At 47.2% G+C, this 15,775-nt stretch overlaps 2 protein-coding genes across 6 annotated transcripts; one reads left to right on the forward strand and one right to left on the reverse strand.

Annotated features, from left to right (window-relative positions):
* Positions 1-602: 602 nt before the first annotated feature.
* Positions 603-5,818, forward strand: LOC124472838 (leukocyte cell-derived chemotaxin 1-like). Its single transcript, XM_047027947.1, has 7 exons — positions 603-833; positions 1,112-1,249; positions 1,751-1,891; positions 2,047-2,160; positions 3,681-3,834; positions 4,018-4,124; positions 4,824-5,818. Exons 1-7 carry the CDS (start codon positions 612-614, stop codon positions 5,046-5,048), a joined length of 1,101 nt encoding a protein of 366 aa, XP_046883903.1. The 5' UTR covers positions 603-611; the 3' UTR covers positions 5,049-5,818.
* A 1,360-nt stretch (positions 5,819-7,178) lies between these two features.
* sugt1 (SGT1 homolog, MIS12 kinetochore complex assembly cochaperone) lies at positions 7,179-15,708 on the reverse strand. Of its 5 annotated transcripts, none has more exons than XM_047027941.1 (13): positions 15,603-15,708; positions 15,466-15,511; positions 14,799-14,889; positions 14,621-14,690; positions 14,454-14,524; positions 14,012-14,065; positions 13,137-13,165; positions 12,889-12,914; positions 12,708-12,804; positions 11,731-11,838; positions 8,621-8,711; positions 8,253-8,425; positions 7,179-8,104 (listed from the first exon to the last, which is right to left on the reverse strand). In XM_047027941.1, exons 1-13 carry the CDS (start codon positions 15,614-15,616, stop codon positions 8,003-8,005), a joined length of 972 nt encoding a protein of 323 aa, XP_046883897.1. In that variant the 5' UTR covers positions 15,617-15,708; the 3' UTR covers positions 7,179-8,002. The 5 variants fall into 5 exon arrangements, with proteins under 5 accessions (XP_046883897.1, XP_046883900.1, XP_046883899.1 ...); XM_047027944.1 differs by having other exon boundaries at positions 12,889-12,911; positions 13,137-13,160; positions 14,016-14,065; positions 15,466-15,514; XM_047027943.1 differs by having other exon boundaries at positions 13,137-13,160; positions 14,016-14,065; positions 15,466-15,514.
* Between the last annotated feature and the right edge of the window lie 67 nt (positions 15,709-15,775).

Raw genomic sequence — 15,775 nt, forward strand, 5'->3', positions numbered from 1 at the left:
CCAAAACACAAAATCCCTCTTCATCATTTGAGCCAACAGGTGTCGCTGTTGTGATAGCGGTGGTCCAGACTGCGTTTCTTTCTCCGTGTCCAGCAAATTTGTGCAAGACGAGACAGTACCCATGTCATGTCAGCTGTTTCTCTTTGACATCTGGATGCTGAATAGTGATCTCTAGCACTCTCTACTTCTCCATCTTGGTCAAAGACGTTTACACGTTTTCACAACTCTCGCACCGATTGAAAGAAAGAGACATAAAAAGATATTCGGGAACTCCACGAGGGACATCAGGGTCATTTGAGGCAATTCCTTCCGTTACCGCCGTGAGAATGTATGAGCGCACGCATGTGTAAGCTCATGCACTTATATTGGGATGCCTCCTCCAATATAGGCACCACTGAAACATACCAGTTTGGAACAAATTAGAGTAACAAGATACTGCGGTTTGCTATGTGGTTTTGTAAATCGCAGTGTACAACACCACAACATTCCACCCTCAACTTTTCGAAGAGGGGTACAAAGTTGGCGCAATGGCTGTTTGGAAACAGAACTGGTGGCGCGCGCATATTTTCTGTCGGTGTGCGCGGACTGGTAATAAAGCACGCCTTGCATGAATGAGCAGGTTTGTTCCACCGTACAGGAGAGAACGAGAGAGGGTGTGTGTGTCAGAAAGAGACACACAGAGAGAGAAAGAGGGAGAAGGAGTGTGTGTGAGAGAGAGTTTGTTGAATCATCTGCTCAGGTGTTCAGTAAGACACTCAGCCATGGCCGGGAGCTCGGAGAAAGTACCTATTGCCTCAGCGGGACCCGAGGACCTCCAACAGTTTATGCCACCGGTAAGGCCAGTTGTAAAGCGGGGGCTTTGCTATTAAGTCTTGAAAATATGTTATGTTCAGCTGGTAACACATGTGTTAACTTGGAGACAGCCTAATACTTTAACTGGAACAATCTTACATACATCGTTACATAAAACACAGTAGCCTGTAAACCAACATTTCTGTGATATTTTACCTTTCGGATTTCTAAGCCCACTGGATATGTGGTATGGACTCCATCTCACTGGAACTGTTGTGCGTGCACTATCGATTGGATTCTTATTTCTGGTTTAACGCAGGCATACACCCCAGTGGCCGTCAAACCTGCAGCCAGCGGGCGCTTACTGAAGGCCGGGATTGCGGTGTTGATCGCTGGCGCGATTCTTTTGCTGTTCGGGGCCATTGGAGCATTCTACTTTTGGAATAACAACAAGCATGTGAGAGGATACCTGTTTCTTGTTTTGCCGCATTGTTTAATGGTCTGTCCTAATCTCGAAGATGCATGGGTACCTTACTGGTCAAACTTAGTTTACGCTAAGGCAAAGAAATTGGAATAAAGTTAATATGATTGGGTAAACGTTCACAGCGCTCCCAGTCAGACTAGAATGGTGCAGGTGAATGGAAGCCTTGTGTGGGAGGAGGTAGGGACGGAGGGTGCGGGTTCTTCTATGGTCCAGTTGATGCACCAGGGGCGAGAGGTGTGCGAAGGAATGGGGTTTTAGGAACAAGTTATTTTCTCTTTTGTTGTGTTTGTAGTGTTGACACATTTTTTTGGGGGGGGGGGGAATGCCATATATAATTTGGGCCATCATGAACAAAATATAGAGGACGTCTTTAATATAACTGTTTTTGATGTGGCAACTTGCACATAGTATGAAAGGCTGATGCATTCATATTAGCCTTCTATAATTTGATCTAAAACGTTTGTGCGTCTGCAGGTGTATAATGTCCACTACAGTATGAGTATCAATGGCAAGGTGGAGGAGGGCTCCATGGAGATCGATTCTGGTAACAACGTGGAGAGGTTCCGCACTGGCAGTGGGACAGACGAGGCCGTGGAGGTTCATGACTTCCAGATTGTAAGAAAACACACTTATTGCAGCAGACATGGGGGACTGCAACGGTGGCAGCATCTTTCATGGCAGTGTGTGTGTGTAACGTCATAGGAAGATAGACTGTCTCCTGCCTCCTTTCATGTCCCCTCTCTCTGTCCCCTCTGTCTCAACCCCTAAAGGGCATAACAGGCATCCGCTTTGCAGGAGGAGAAAAGTGCTACATCAAGACCCAGGTCAAAGCTCGTCTGCCTGAGGTGGAAACTCTCAACAAAGACTCTCTGTTGTTTGACCTGGTAGGGATCAAGTCGGCTCTCACGAAGCACCTTTACCTTCTTCTGACTCAGACTCTCACTCTCTTTTCTCTCTCTCCCTCTCTTGCTTCTTTTCTCTTTCTCTATCTACACACACATTCACACTCCCCCTTTTCTCTGTCTTGCAGACATACATGCTTTCTCTTTCTCACAGACACACACACACACTGACACACACCCACACACAAACTCAGACACCCTGTCACTGTTGGACGGAGGCCGTCTGATTATTGAAATCATTTAGCATAGCCTTGCATATGCCTTGTGCACACATCATTAAACATCATGCAAACTGTCATCTAAGACACACTGTCCTCTACCACACACACGTGCACACACACACACACAGATATACACACACAAACACACAATTAACGATTACGCAGGGCTGCTATAATTTCCTTCCAGTCTTATAAACATTCGTTTATTGTGTGTGTGAGTGTGTGAGTGCGTGTGTGTGTGAGTGTGTATATGGGATTTGTGTGTTCGGTTCTGATAGGGAGATGTAGTTATAATAGTCACTGCAGGCGGGTCATCTGCAGTAATTCATGATGATGGAAAATATGGCTTAAATAAGTACAACACACACACACATACACACTCACACACGCACACGCACACACACACACACACACACACACACACACACACACACACACACACACACACACAGTGGGTTTAGATAAACTCTTATCAGTCCTGCAGAGGAGGGCCCCTGCTGTTATTTGTCCCTGGAGCAAATAACTCAACATCAAAAATCAAGATGTCTGGTAGGCTGTAGTATAATATTTCTGTCTGTCAAATGTTTGGGATGCTCCAGGAATAGCCCCCTTCTGGGCATTCTACCCCTAGGGTGTGTGTGTGTGTGTGTGTGTGTGTGTGTGTGTGTGTGTGTGTGTGTGTGTGTGTGTGGGCACATACTGTATGCACTATGCTATGGTTCTCCACTGGAAATCTCATTAGTTTTTCAGTTTGTTTTCAAAAACCTTGAAAATTTAGGCCAACATATTTTTGCATTGTTCAGATTTTAATGAACCCTGATATTCAGTGAGTAAATGCTGGAACCGCAAAGGACAGGGCAGAATCAGCTTAAGGCCTTGGGCATCCCTGATGTTATTGTCCTTACAAACACTGCATTAAAACACATAATTGAAATAATTAACAGGAAATTCCACAATACATTCAGAATAGTGAAGGTAGGTATTTTGCACGCACAATGCGTATTTATTCATGTGCAAATACATTTGTGCAATGCATTAAGAAAATTATGAATTTCATTACTCTAAACATGTAAATAAGAATATAGTTTTAGGTGTATAATTACCTAGTGAAACAATACATTAATTTCCTTTTTGGTTGTAGTGTATTGGCCTAATTAAATGTTTGATCAGTTTCAAGTGTCAGTCTAACCCTAACTAACATCTTATTAGCAACAGGCTATGAGCTGTAACTATGCAATCTGTTAGTTTGTTGTTGTATACAAGTGTGTTTGTTTGACACAGGAAGATGAGGTGATGCCAGCCAAGTTTGAAGAGGATTCTCTGATCTGGGTGGCAGCTGACACACCCCTCTCAGACCCCACCTTCCTCAGCAACAAGATTAAGGATTTGTGTGGGGATCTGCCAATCTTCTGGCTCCGTCCTACCTACCCCAATGGTAACAAATTCACTGATCAACAGTCCTTTCTTCTTTTAAAGGCAGTTGTTAATGCCTGTCTCTCAGATTACATCCAATACTGGCCCAGTCACTGTAATGTAAATAGTGTTAGTGCTGGGTTGGAAGCAGACTCATCAGACCTACATGTGGGATGTCAGTTACTAAGCCTCTATCTCCCTGCAGGCGGGCAGAGGAAGAGGCGGGCTGCCCCCCGTCAGCGTCGCCAGGCAACCGGGGCAGAAGAGGAAGTGGATGTGGAGGCAGAATTCAACCCAGAGAACCCATATCACGTGAGTCCTACACACACACACACGACTGAAACTGCTTTATTACCGTAGTGTTTTGTTGTCCACTCAGATCTCAAATGGTACCTGAGGATAGTGTTTCTGCTCACGGTTTCTCACAGCTGTGTGAGTCAGAGCAGATGCTAAGGTCACTGCAAAGGGCCAAGCCTGTCAGTGCGAATTTGTGTGTGCGTGCATGCATGTTTTGTGTGCATGTGTGTGTTTCGGGTGTGAGCCTGTCTGGACTGACAGACCTCTTTAGAATGGCTCTCCAAAGCCCCTTTGAGTCATTGAGCCTGTGTGAATAATACCACTCAAGTCCCCCTATTCTACCCCCTCCCTCTCCCAAACACACCTCATACCCCCCTCCCTGTATGAAGGCCCACCGTTTCCCTCCTAATCCCTCTTGAGATGCAGATGCAGAAGCCCCCCTCCCCCACACGTACACACACACAACTGGTGTGAGAAACTCTCTAAATCACACTTTGTAATAGTATTCTTTATAATAATGACAAAACTGGATTGTTTTTAAGAACACATGTAAATGTGAATATTAGCCTTCATTATATGTCATTTTATATTTCATTATTATTTGACACTTTTTGGTTTTGAATTTCTTTCATCTGAGCACATCTTACTGATATCCCTCCTTCTCTATTCTTCCTCCCTGTTTCTCTTTGTCGCCCCCCCCCCCCCCCGCCTCAGCGTGGTCTAGAGGGCGACGAGGGCACCATGACCTTTGACCCCATGCTGGACCACCAGGGAGTGTGCTGTATCGAGTGCCGCCGCGGCCACACTCAGTGCCAGAGGATCTGTGAGCCCCTGGGTGGGTTCCACCCTTGGCCCTACCACTATGCAGGGTGCAGGGTGGCCTGCAGAGTCATCATGCCCTGTCGCTGGTGGGTCGGGCGCATCATGGGCATACTCTAAACACCCCTTGCACCACGGTGGAACAGTCCAGGAGAGAGGACAGTGGGTGGGAAGAGAAGGATTGGAAGGGGAGAGTGGGAAATAAAATGGGAAGAGATAAAAAGAGAGAAAGAGGGAGTGACGTCTAGTTCCCCAGCCACCCGTAATTTCATGTGAGATGGTTGGAAAGGCAATAAACAAATGATGTGTATGGCAAAGTAATCAACACAGTTACTTATAGTCACTACTTGACACTACCTGAACATAACTGGTATGTTGGTTATGAATATTCAATAACTTTATGCTGTGTCATAAACCTAGGTATATTGCACATGCAGTAGAATAACTAACAGGAATGTGCACATAGCACAAACACATAGCAATCCCTAGGAGATCAGTGAAAACTAAAGTTTTGGTGTAAACTTGTATTTAAAAAGGCTGATACTTTTACTTCATATGACCTTACTTTTCTATCTCTTTTAGCTTGATGATGTAAATAAATGTATGAGATAAGTATTTGTTAGACATAGGGAGTGTAACAGGAGTTTGCTCAGACAGTGGGTCTATAGTACAACTTCTTTACATTTTCCTCAAACTAGTGAGACATTTTTCTGTCCCGACTGTTTTAACTCTGTCAGACCCCCTGGCAGTGTTTTTCTTTCCATTCACTAATAATAAAGTGTACTAATGGCTTTCTCTTGCAATCTTCCCAAAATTGAGTGATTTTATCAGTGATTTCAGAAACCGTTACAAAGTGCAATAAACAAATAAACCTTTTGTAAGTAAAATTATTAAAAGTCATGTTCCCCATTCTTGTGGCAGCTCTTTACAAGCACATTTGCCAAACAATGCAATGACATTAACATAGGGTGAATTTTGGTAATCTGGGATGTTTTTTACATGCATTTTCTCATCGGAGTTTCTTGATTAACTTCTGCCCTGACCCTTTCTGTGACACCACACTAATCAAGTTTTGTGATTTCAGTCACATAACATCCATGCTAAACCTCAAAGTTCTGTGGACTAAACATTGTCATAGCAGGGAAGAAAAACGCTCTGGAGTTTAGGTGTCCCACATTACCCAATGTCCCAGATTACCCCAATTCACCCTACACACACTCACTGAAAGTCCTTCGACATGTCAAACCCAGTAGACTTGAAGGAAGTGTAGTGAGAGTAGAGTTCCTTTCCCCAGTCCTGGAGTTCAAGTCTGCTTTAATGTTGGAGTTCCAGTTCTAGAACTCTTTAATGAGACTAAAGACTCTTCAGCCGTCACGCTCTGAGATCTTACCCACGATGCAAAGCGCTTAGCTCCTTTTGATGTCAGGGACCAGCTTCAGGCGAGGGTAGGGGTAAGGGTGGGGGCCGTGGGTGTGAGAGAGGGAGCGAGCGAAAGAGAGTAAGAGAGAGAAGCGAAAGTGCTGTCCTTTCCGGAGTCACAGAGCGGCGTTTGATCGTCACGAGAGATGAAACGATGCGCAGTAAATTTAACACTTAACTCAGTGTGAGAGGGCTGACGATTTGGTGAGGAGACATCTCCATATGAAGGTTCTCGTGCCTTTTAACACCCACTCACTGCCAAACAGAGTGTGTGTGTATGTGTGTGTCAGATGAGCTTCATCTGCTGTCAGGGCAAGGTTTAATCTTCCTGCTTCAACCTGCTGGTCTGGGCTGTGACCTCTCTCTTCTCCTTCCTCCTCCCCCTCCTCTCCCTTCCTCTCCTTGTTCTTCCCATCTTGGATCTTCCCAACACCAACCGGGCTGGAGGCTGGATAAACCACCTTGGAGCATGTGGATGGCTGGACAGAGAATGCTGGTAGATGACCCATCCCAACCTTCAGTGAAACACCCACATGCTTGTTGCACAGTGGTGAATGTAGGTTAGGGGGTTGGTGTGGAAGTAAGAGGCTGGCTGAGTTTCATGAAGCCTGCTGAGACAGCAGACAGGCCCTGGGAGTCAGGGGCTCTAGGTTCCTTTTTCTCAGTGAGGCTGACAATAGACTCCCAACCAACAACCCTCACCAGCATATTCAGATTGTTTCTGAAGGCTAGCTTCAAACCTCTGAACCTGCGTGTTAGAAAATGTCATGATCCTAAGAAACACAATATTAATTTGTTACTGTGATACCAAAACAGAAAAACAAGGTAAGATTGTGACCCAAAAACAAACCATTTATTTACACAGAATCTTGAATCACACACAGAACCTGGTATTAACCCCATGTTTAACATATCCCACAATTTCCAGACCATCAGTATATTGTATTGCTATTGTGGAAAAAAGGATTGACCTTTTATTGAGTGTACACAAAAATCACATGTGCCCAAAACATGTTTATAACTTTCTTATTGTTTCAAATGTGTTTTTGTTTAGTTTTCTTCTTTACATTTTCTATACAAGATGAAGTGATGGGGACCATAGAAAGCTTCGCTATAGACCCCAGCAGTACAAACTGTCAGACTCCTGGTAAACTGGGAATAAGGGACCACTCAAAGGGGCTGGAAAAACCAAAAAACCAAACCTTGGTTAGGCTTCCTCAACCCTAGTTCTCAGTCCACGGCTCAACCAACCCTCTCCCTTGATCAAGGTGCCAGATCCTGACTACTCTCTGTGACATGGGAGCCCGGGAACTTCTCCAGAATGTTAGCGAAATACTGTTGTTCCAGAGCTGATAGATAAAAGAGCCTGTCAGTTATCTATGAGAGTGGATTAGGAGAAGGGTTCAACACTAGTCCTCTGGACTGGGGCTGAGAGACATACAGAATCTCTAAAACCAATATTGGTAGATGGGCCTGGAGTGGGAGGTGGGGTCAGGGGTTTGGAGGGGACTGGCGGGAGTCTGTTAGAGGCAGAGAAGGGGGAGTCTGATAGAGGCAGAGAAGGGACTGGTGGGAGTCTGTTAGAGGCAGAGAAGGGGGAGTCTGTTAGAGGCAGAGAAGGGGGAGAGCTGGGGGGGGGGGAGGAGTAGCTCAGTTCAGTACTTCTTCCATTCGACGTCGTCAGGAGGACTCATGTCTACTTTTCTCTTCCCCACGTCAGTCCAGTTGGTGCTCAGGACTGTACCGCCTGACTCCATCTGAAGGAGGTAGGAGGAGAGGGAGGTGGGGGCAGGAGGGGGAAAAGGGTTTAGGCCAAAACAAAAGTCACACACCTTATTTCATGAAATCCACGACTGATATCCATTGAAACAAGGACAAACATCTTTAATATCCGCGCGGACTCACAAAGGACTTGTTCATGGCCCGCTTGACCTCGTCCGTCCCGTCCGTGTAGATCTGCTGGAAGAGGTTGTTGAGCGCCGCGTCGCCCTCCAGCTTCTCCTTCTTCTCCTCCTCCTTGATGTCCACCACCACCTTGTCCCAGTTACGCGTGTAGTGGGAGGACGAAGGGTACTGGTCTGGAAGAGACGCACACACCAACATCACCATGCGCGTCCACGGGCCTTCATGGACGCAGGTTAGCTAGGTTGGCGTCGGCAGAGCCGGGCAGACTGAAGGCGTGTGCACTGTGGTCATGAAGGAGCACGGCTCCTGACGCCTGCTGATCCAGAGGCAGATAGAGAAGCAGAGCGGGGGGGGGGGGGAATACTCACTGGGGGTGAAGTGTTTGATGTTGGACTCCGGTCCCTCTCCCTCCAGCTTCTCCCACCTGATTGCTTCCGTCTTCTTCATCTTGATCTCCACCTGGGAGAGGCGGGCGAGAGAAAGAGAGAGCGAGAAAACAGAGAAAGAACAAGAGAAAGAGATGAAACCCTTGCCCCATTTGTTGTTGCAGCAGCCGGTGACATGCTAACAAATCAAACCTAACCCTATGAGAGTGATATTACATGTCGCTCTGTATATAGGACGCTTAAAATGACACATCATAATGAAGGCCTAGACAGTGAGCCTCCATCTTGGCAGTGGTGTGCGTTGCGTGTGTGTGATAGGCAGAGATGCTGGGGTATGCGGGGGCACAGCTCAATCTCAAACCTTACTGACAGACACAGAGCACTAACGAGATGTCTGTCAGCCAGAGGGGCCTGTCTGTATATGTGTGTGTGTGTGCACTCCTACTTTTCCTCGCAACAGCATCTAGAACAGATCATTACAGCAGAACAGAACATGGGACGAGGCAAGAATGAGAGGAAGAACCGAATTTGGAGGTGGAAAGAGGACGAGCACACACATCTACACCCTCTCTCTCTCTCTCTCTCACACACACACACACGAGATGCTGAGCAGGATTGACAGGGCACATTCCAGTGAGACACGCAAGACACCGAGTTCTTTACCCCCCGTTATGGTGTTGCTGTACCAGCAATGAGTGTGTGTGTGAGTGAACAACCAGCACGTTGTCGGTGAAATTAAACAGCATTTCTGCTCTGTTGGGCAATAAGATGATTCATTCATGAGGGTGATGGGACTCAGGAGAGAGGTTTGGAGAGAGTGAAACGGAGAGAGGAAAAAGATGGGAAGGAACAGGAGATTGGTTCTAGAAGCCAATATGATCACTGCAAGATGTTCCCTATGGTCCCATTCTACAGAGGTTAGGAGATGGTGCAGAGCAATGTCGGGATGGTATAGGTGCTTCTAGAACATATTACAGCATGGCTGTCGTCTCTGTGCTTTGCTGAATCAGTACTGTTGATGCAGGTGTGTGTGTGTGTAAAGACTGACAAATACCCTGTTCTCTGTGCTTTTGCATGTGTGCTGATAACCAATGAAAACCCATGCTGTGACCATGCTCTGTGTGTGTGTGTGTGTGTGTGTACGTGCGCGTGATACGAGGCCATCCAACATTAATCTGCTGCCACATCTGTGTCTTCTGGCTGTAAAGGGACGTGACAGGGAAGGCGCCGCGTGTCTGTATATGTGTGTGTGTGTGTATGTATGTGTGTGAGGGTGTGTGTGTGTGACAGGCAAGGCGTTGTCTCTTAAAGGGATGTGACAGCACTGCCACATACAGGGCCACCACCCACAGAACCCCAGGGGCTACACACACACGCACGCACACACACACAGGGAGTTCAGTCCCACGTGTCCCTACCCCCCGTCCCCTCTGCCCTTCCTAGTGTGCTTCTCCTCCTTTCAATCACCACGGGTTTCAAAACAAACTCAAATAAACACACAAAATAAATAAAGAAATACATAAACATCCTCAGACACTGACAGGCATGGAAATTAAAGTGGGAGCCGCCGTGTTTTCTATTCCGCAAGAGGAGATGAGTTTGAAATGAGAAGAGAGTGTATGTGTGTGTCAGTGAGAGAGCATGTGTGTGTGTGTGCGCGCGTAGCCGTCTGCTCTGATCAAACACGCTGGTATGTAATTGGCTCCCTGTTGTCGTGGTGACCCCAGGGGTTAGAAAGTCTGTCGTGGTTGAAGACAGGAGGAGGTCAAATAGGGCAGCACTGACAAGAATGTGAGAGGACACACACACACTGGAACACACATATACACACACACACACACACACTCTCCCACGCACCCACAACCTTAGAGAACACCAAAATTCTGCCAAGATGGCACAAGTGTGTTAAGAGCTTTGCGTGTGTGTGTGTGTGTGCGTGCATAGGCTGAGCCTTCCCCTTCTCGGGTGACTTTAAAGAGAGCAGGCAAGCGAAGCGCTAACTCTGGGAAAGGGGGGTGAAGGGCCCCTGTTCCAGGTAGAGGAGCCAGGGACAGGGCTGGCGACCGGAGAACAACATGGGAAACTGCTGCATTAAACAGTAGCCTGGGAGGACGGGGCCGTTGTTGTGACTGCTTGTCCCGGCTGCTCTCTGAGGGGGGCCGTCCCCAGTCGACCGCTGGCAGAGAAGAGTCCCTCTCATGAGGCTGCCTGCTCAGCTCACAGCAGCGTCAAACCACACGGAGCATTCTCTTCTCTGGCGTCTGTCCTCTATGGCACTCTAACATGGATGGCTATTACGCTCTCTCACACCCACACCCGGTGAAGTCAAATGAGCTTTCAAAGTGGCCCAGGGATTTGCAGAATGCAAAACAAGGAATACGCTTACCATCATATGTGTTTTAATATTGGGTTGAAGTGTCGTTATGTGTGTTATGTAAGGTAAGAGTGTGTGTGTGGGCAGCAAGACCGTGCGTACCCCAGGAGCCCGGTGGACCAGGGAACAGACAGGGCTTTGTGGGGAGGGAGGGAGGGGGGGGGGGGGGAAGGAGGGGGGGGGGGGGGGGGGGCTTGAACTCTCTCTTCTCCACCTCCACCTCCCTCTCCATCCCCTTCTCCCTTTAAGACTGCGCTCTTGTGCAAGTGTGTGTGTGTGTGTGTATTTAAGGTGTGTGTGTGTCTAGTGAAGACTCCTCCCCTGTCTCTAAGACTGGGCTCTTGTTTAAGCTTCAACACACGTGCACCTCTGGTATGCGGTGTCTACTGTTGCCATGGCAAGGAAAGAGAGCGAGAGAGAGTGTGTGTGTGAGAATGGCCGCTGTATGTGTGTGTGTGGGTATGTGGGGAGGGGTGGGATTGCCTTTCTCAAGTGGAAACTGGAGGGTTTTGCTAGCAGTTGGCAGGATTTTCTAGATGTTTCTGGATGTGTATCACCATGTATACCTCTGGATGTGGTTTCAACACTGCAGCCTCTGCACTGGACAGAGGACACCAGCGAAAGTGACCCAGACACAGTGGAGTGGCTGTTCGCCGGTTTCAAAAGCCACAGAGCTGCTGAGACCTGCCATAGGAGCGTCGTGTAGGGCGGCAGGTACCTTGGTGGAGAGGATCTTAAAGGTGCTCTGCTGAGGCACGATGGGATGCAAAAGGTGAAAGCTCAGGCCGAAATCCTCCCCTGACGCCAGCCGTATGTTGGCGGACAACTACGAGGTGGAAAAACACACACAAACGCACACGTTACGAAACACACACACACTGCGTTTCACACGTGCACATCGACACTCGTCCTTTTATATAGAATGCAGAGACAAAAAGAATCCTGGTATGAATGCACTTGACATTAGTGCACTATGGCAGAGGAGAGTCCCCTTTGTCCCCCTGTGTGTGCTGGTCTCAGGGAAGTGTGACAGCCGGGACACACTGTCCCCATGGGGCAGGGGGGGGGAGGGGGGTGAGACAGCCGCTAACAGCACAAGTGTCTATCACTCTTTTGGAGGGACGGGCTGACAGGTCTAGCATCTCTCCCATTCATAGGAGTCTAAGTGTCAGTCTCTGGCCCGCACACAAGCCTAGTGTATCTGCACCACCGTGGTGGAGTCAGGATCTCTCATGTAGGGGTACACAGTTGTACCTTGCCTTCAGAGTGAGGTTAAGAGACCTCTGGTTTCCCTCTAGTCACCCCTCAGGAAGGAGAAACACAGAGAGCTGCTGTTTGTGCATTTTCCCTCTGAAGGCTTTCCTGCAGTGCTGATATGACACTTAGGGGTGGCAACATTGGGAAGGGTATTCCCAGTGCCTTGAAGAAAGGGGCGCATTCTTCAAGGCACTGCTGGAGGCATGGCCACAGGGAATGGGTGCGTGCGTGTTTCAAGTGTGTGTGTGTGTGTGTGAGACAGAGAGATGCCCGTTTCATCTACCGCCAGTGCAAGCCAAAGGCTATCCCATAAAGCCTTCTCTACAAGTTCCAGAAACAGAACATCTCATCCCAGGCTCTCCTCATCTCCATCTTATATATTCTTCAAACTTTCCTGCCAAAGAGACTGTGTGTGTGTGTATAGTGTTACCCATGTACCTCTTTCTCCGCAAAGCTGACCAAGACCGCGTCCTTTTGGGCGTTCTTCACCATGATGGTGACAATGACCTGGGACTCTGTTTGGTACCAGTCGTGTCTGAAGGAAAAAACACACAAGCACACGTGGTCAGGTGGCTGGATCAAACATGCCTAATCAGCAGGTCACGATCAGTCTACTTACTTGGCTGGTGGGGCTGCAGATGGCTGCTGTAGCATCCAGTCATCCCAGACAGAGAGAGAGAGACAGAGAGAGAGAGAGAGAGAGGGGATAACAAGTTAGATGAAAAGATGGACAAAAACAAACAGATGACAGACAGAGACACAAAGGGATCCCAGAGGAGGTTTTTCTTCAGTAGTATGAGCGAGCCTGATCTGGAGATGCTGAGATCAACAGTGCCCCCAAGTGGTGTAGGCAAGCGCAGCACTCACCATGTTGGCATTGCCATTCAGACTCTGTTCTGGAAGAGGAGAGAAGACAATTTATTACACACACACACACACACACACCAAAACATTACTTTACATCTTGGAATAGCTGGATGTGTCCTAGTCCCACCAGACAGATACTAAACTTGCGTCCAATATTCTATGCTCGTATTGCACAAGCATGCTTACATACACACCGATGGAAACACACACACCAATGGAAACACGAACACACAAAGTCACGCCGACACCCCCCCCCCCCGCAAACACCGCTCTCTTAGGATGACAACCAGCAGTTTGTTTACTGGTCCATCCATGCCCCTGAAAGGCCCTGTGAGCCCTAACAGGACTGATCACCGTTTACAAACCAGCTATCATACATTATTTACTGCTTTCATTACTGAGACGGGAGTGGGTGAGAGACCGAGATGCAAGGAGCCGGGAAAAGGGAGTGATAATGTTGCGTAAATGAGGTCGCCTTTGAAATGGAGAAGTGATGGGAGCACACTGGTGGGGAATGAAGATGGTGTGTGTGTGTGTGTGTGTGTGTGTGTTTTGATGTGTGTGGGGGTGTGAAGCAGAAGCATGGAGAAACAGCCAGTTAGTGGGTTACCAGTAAACACCATCATTAAGCACATGAAAGGGACACTGGGGCAAATGCTGAGGATAACCGAGGTGTGTGTGATTGCGTAAGAATGTTTTCACTTGACAATTGTGTTCACTTGACATTTTTGAGAACACATTAATACAACACGGGAGTCATATTTGGGTGTATGTTTTACCCTTTCAGGGGGTTATGTAAACGTTCTAGACCAAAGCAACATGTCCGCTCCATCCACACACACACACGTATGTATATGTACATCTGTCCCACTTACTCCCCATCATTTCTTCACAGCGCTGGATCCAAACTTCAAAATCTTTGTCTGAATCTGTGGGGTGCATACAGAGAAAACAAACCTTAAGGGGCTATTCACCACTTTCTTCCATACTTACAATTATGAATCAGACATGATATCATAGACTTGATGTTGACAGCTGTCGACAGCAATGCCTGGAACCAACATGGCAATGTTGGATTGCATTTAAGTTTGCATTGATGGGGCTCTTTTAGAAGTCCATGTTGCTGGACACTGCTACCTACTGGTAGTTCCACATCTGGCCAATATGGCCGAGACCTAACTCTGCTTAGCTGGACTGACTGCCCAGACGAGGGAGTTATTGAGAGCATGTTTCCCCCGATTTTGTAGCCATGGTTGAGGGCTAGGTCTGATGCAGTCATGTATCTGTGCTGTCCACAGGCTTTCTGTCGGGTCTCACCATTCAGCTGGAGTCCCTGGGTGAAGGCCTTGTGTGAGGACTCATAGTGGTTGAGGTGGTACTCTGCTATTCTGCAGGGTGAAAAGCGCAGAGACATAAGACAACAGATTTAAACAAAAAAAGTGTTTTCACCGAAGGTCAATTAAATCACTTGATTGCTCACTCACCCTGTTCTCATGAAGGCAAGTGCAAGGCTGGGCTGTAGCAGTTGAGCTTTCTTGGAATCATTGGCAGCACCTACAACAGCAGTGACATCATGCACAGGTACATACTACTTCAGTTTGTAATGACTGTGTCATGGAGCAGTCAGACGGTTACAGTCCAACATCCTGGGAAAAGACTTACAACTGTAGTTTTTGAGAAGTAGGTGGGCATAGGCTCGTTGGCAAAACCACTCAGCATTATCAGGATTTCCCAACAAGGCTTCATTCAGCTCCTGAATGAAAACATACAGTTTACATTAAGATCACTGTTTAGGATCGCAAGCACAGTTTAGATGTGGGAGTCTGTCGATGGATGATGTGCCTACAAGGGCAAGGGTAGACTGAAAGCGTGTCTGCTTATTGACATTCAGCTAAAGCCAACTAGCTCAGCCGATCTATTTCAAATAATTAATGGTGGTATTTTTAAAGTAGCTGTCTTGGCTAGCTACCTAATACCGGATGAGGATGTCCGCTGCATATGCGTGATAATAATTACATTTTTGACATCCCTTAACCCTGAAAACAAACGGTTCATAGCTAGTTGGAGTTTGGATAGTAAACATTTGCGAGCAGGTAGAAATATTTAAATTCGTAGTCTCAACTAAAATAGCATTCGCTATGCTAGCTAGTAGAAACATGTTGCGAGCTTAATCATTTGTTCAACATACAACATGTGTGCACTCTAGTTAGCAGGTTAACTGTAAATGTTAGCAAATATAGTTAAATAAAATGGTTAAGAACTACAGTAGGCTAGCTAGCCAGCTTTCTAACATACGGTAGGTAGCATTAGCTAGCTGGCTGATGTTTACCTCCAAAGCTTTCTGGGGGTCCTCATCTATGCAGCTATCTGGGAAACTGCTAGAAACGAAAAAAAGAGCCACAATTATCTTGCTGAATGAAATCAAATGTACATGAACAGTTACTTAAATTATTTTAATTAACTTGCCGTTCGGTAGCCATGGGTCTAGCTAAAATATTGTGTCGTGGAGGGACAGTAGAAAGTTCTGGATGGCAAAACGAACTGTTAGCAACGGGCTTGCCTGTCAGCAGTGGTAGGCTAGTTCCTACAGTAGCTAGAAAACAAAGTGATAATGCAATGCTGCCACCTACCGACATGGA

The sequence above is a fragment of the Hypomesus transpacificus genome, chromosome 10 (genome assembly GCF_021917145.1).
Source record: "Hypomesus transpacificus isolate Combined female chromosome 10, fHypTra1, whole genome shotgun sequence".
Taxonomy (NCBI): Eukaryota; Metazoa; Chordata; class Actinopteri; order Osmeriformes; family Osmeridae; genus Hypomesus; species Hypomesus transpacificus.

Coding starts and splice junctions, on each gene's coding strand:
- sugt1 (XM_047027940.1), bottom strand. Junction 14,066..14,453: donor CCAGGGACTCCAGCTGAATG/GTGAGACCCGAC, acceptor TGCACCCCACAG/ATTCAGACAAAGATTTTGAA. Junction 8,712..11,730: donor TTAAGATCCTCTCCACCAAG/GTACCTGCCGCC, acceptor CGCCTCTCCCAG/GTGGAGATCAAGATGAAGAA.
- LOC124472838 (XM_047027947.1), top strand. CDS start 612: ATGAGCAGGTTTGTTCCACCGTACAGGAGAGAACGAGAGAGGGTGTGT. Junction 1,250..1,750: donor TTTGGAATAACAACAAGCAT/GTGAGAGGATAC, acceptor GTGCGTCTGCAG/GTGTATAATGTCCACTACAG. Junction 3,835..4,017: donor CCGTCCTACCTACCCCAATG/GTAACAAATTCA, acceptor ATCTCCCTGCAG/GCGGGCAGAGGAAGAGGCGG.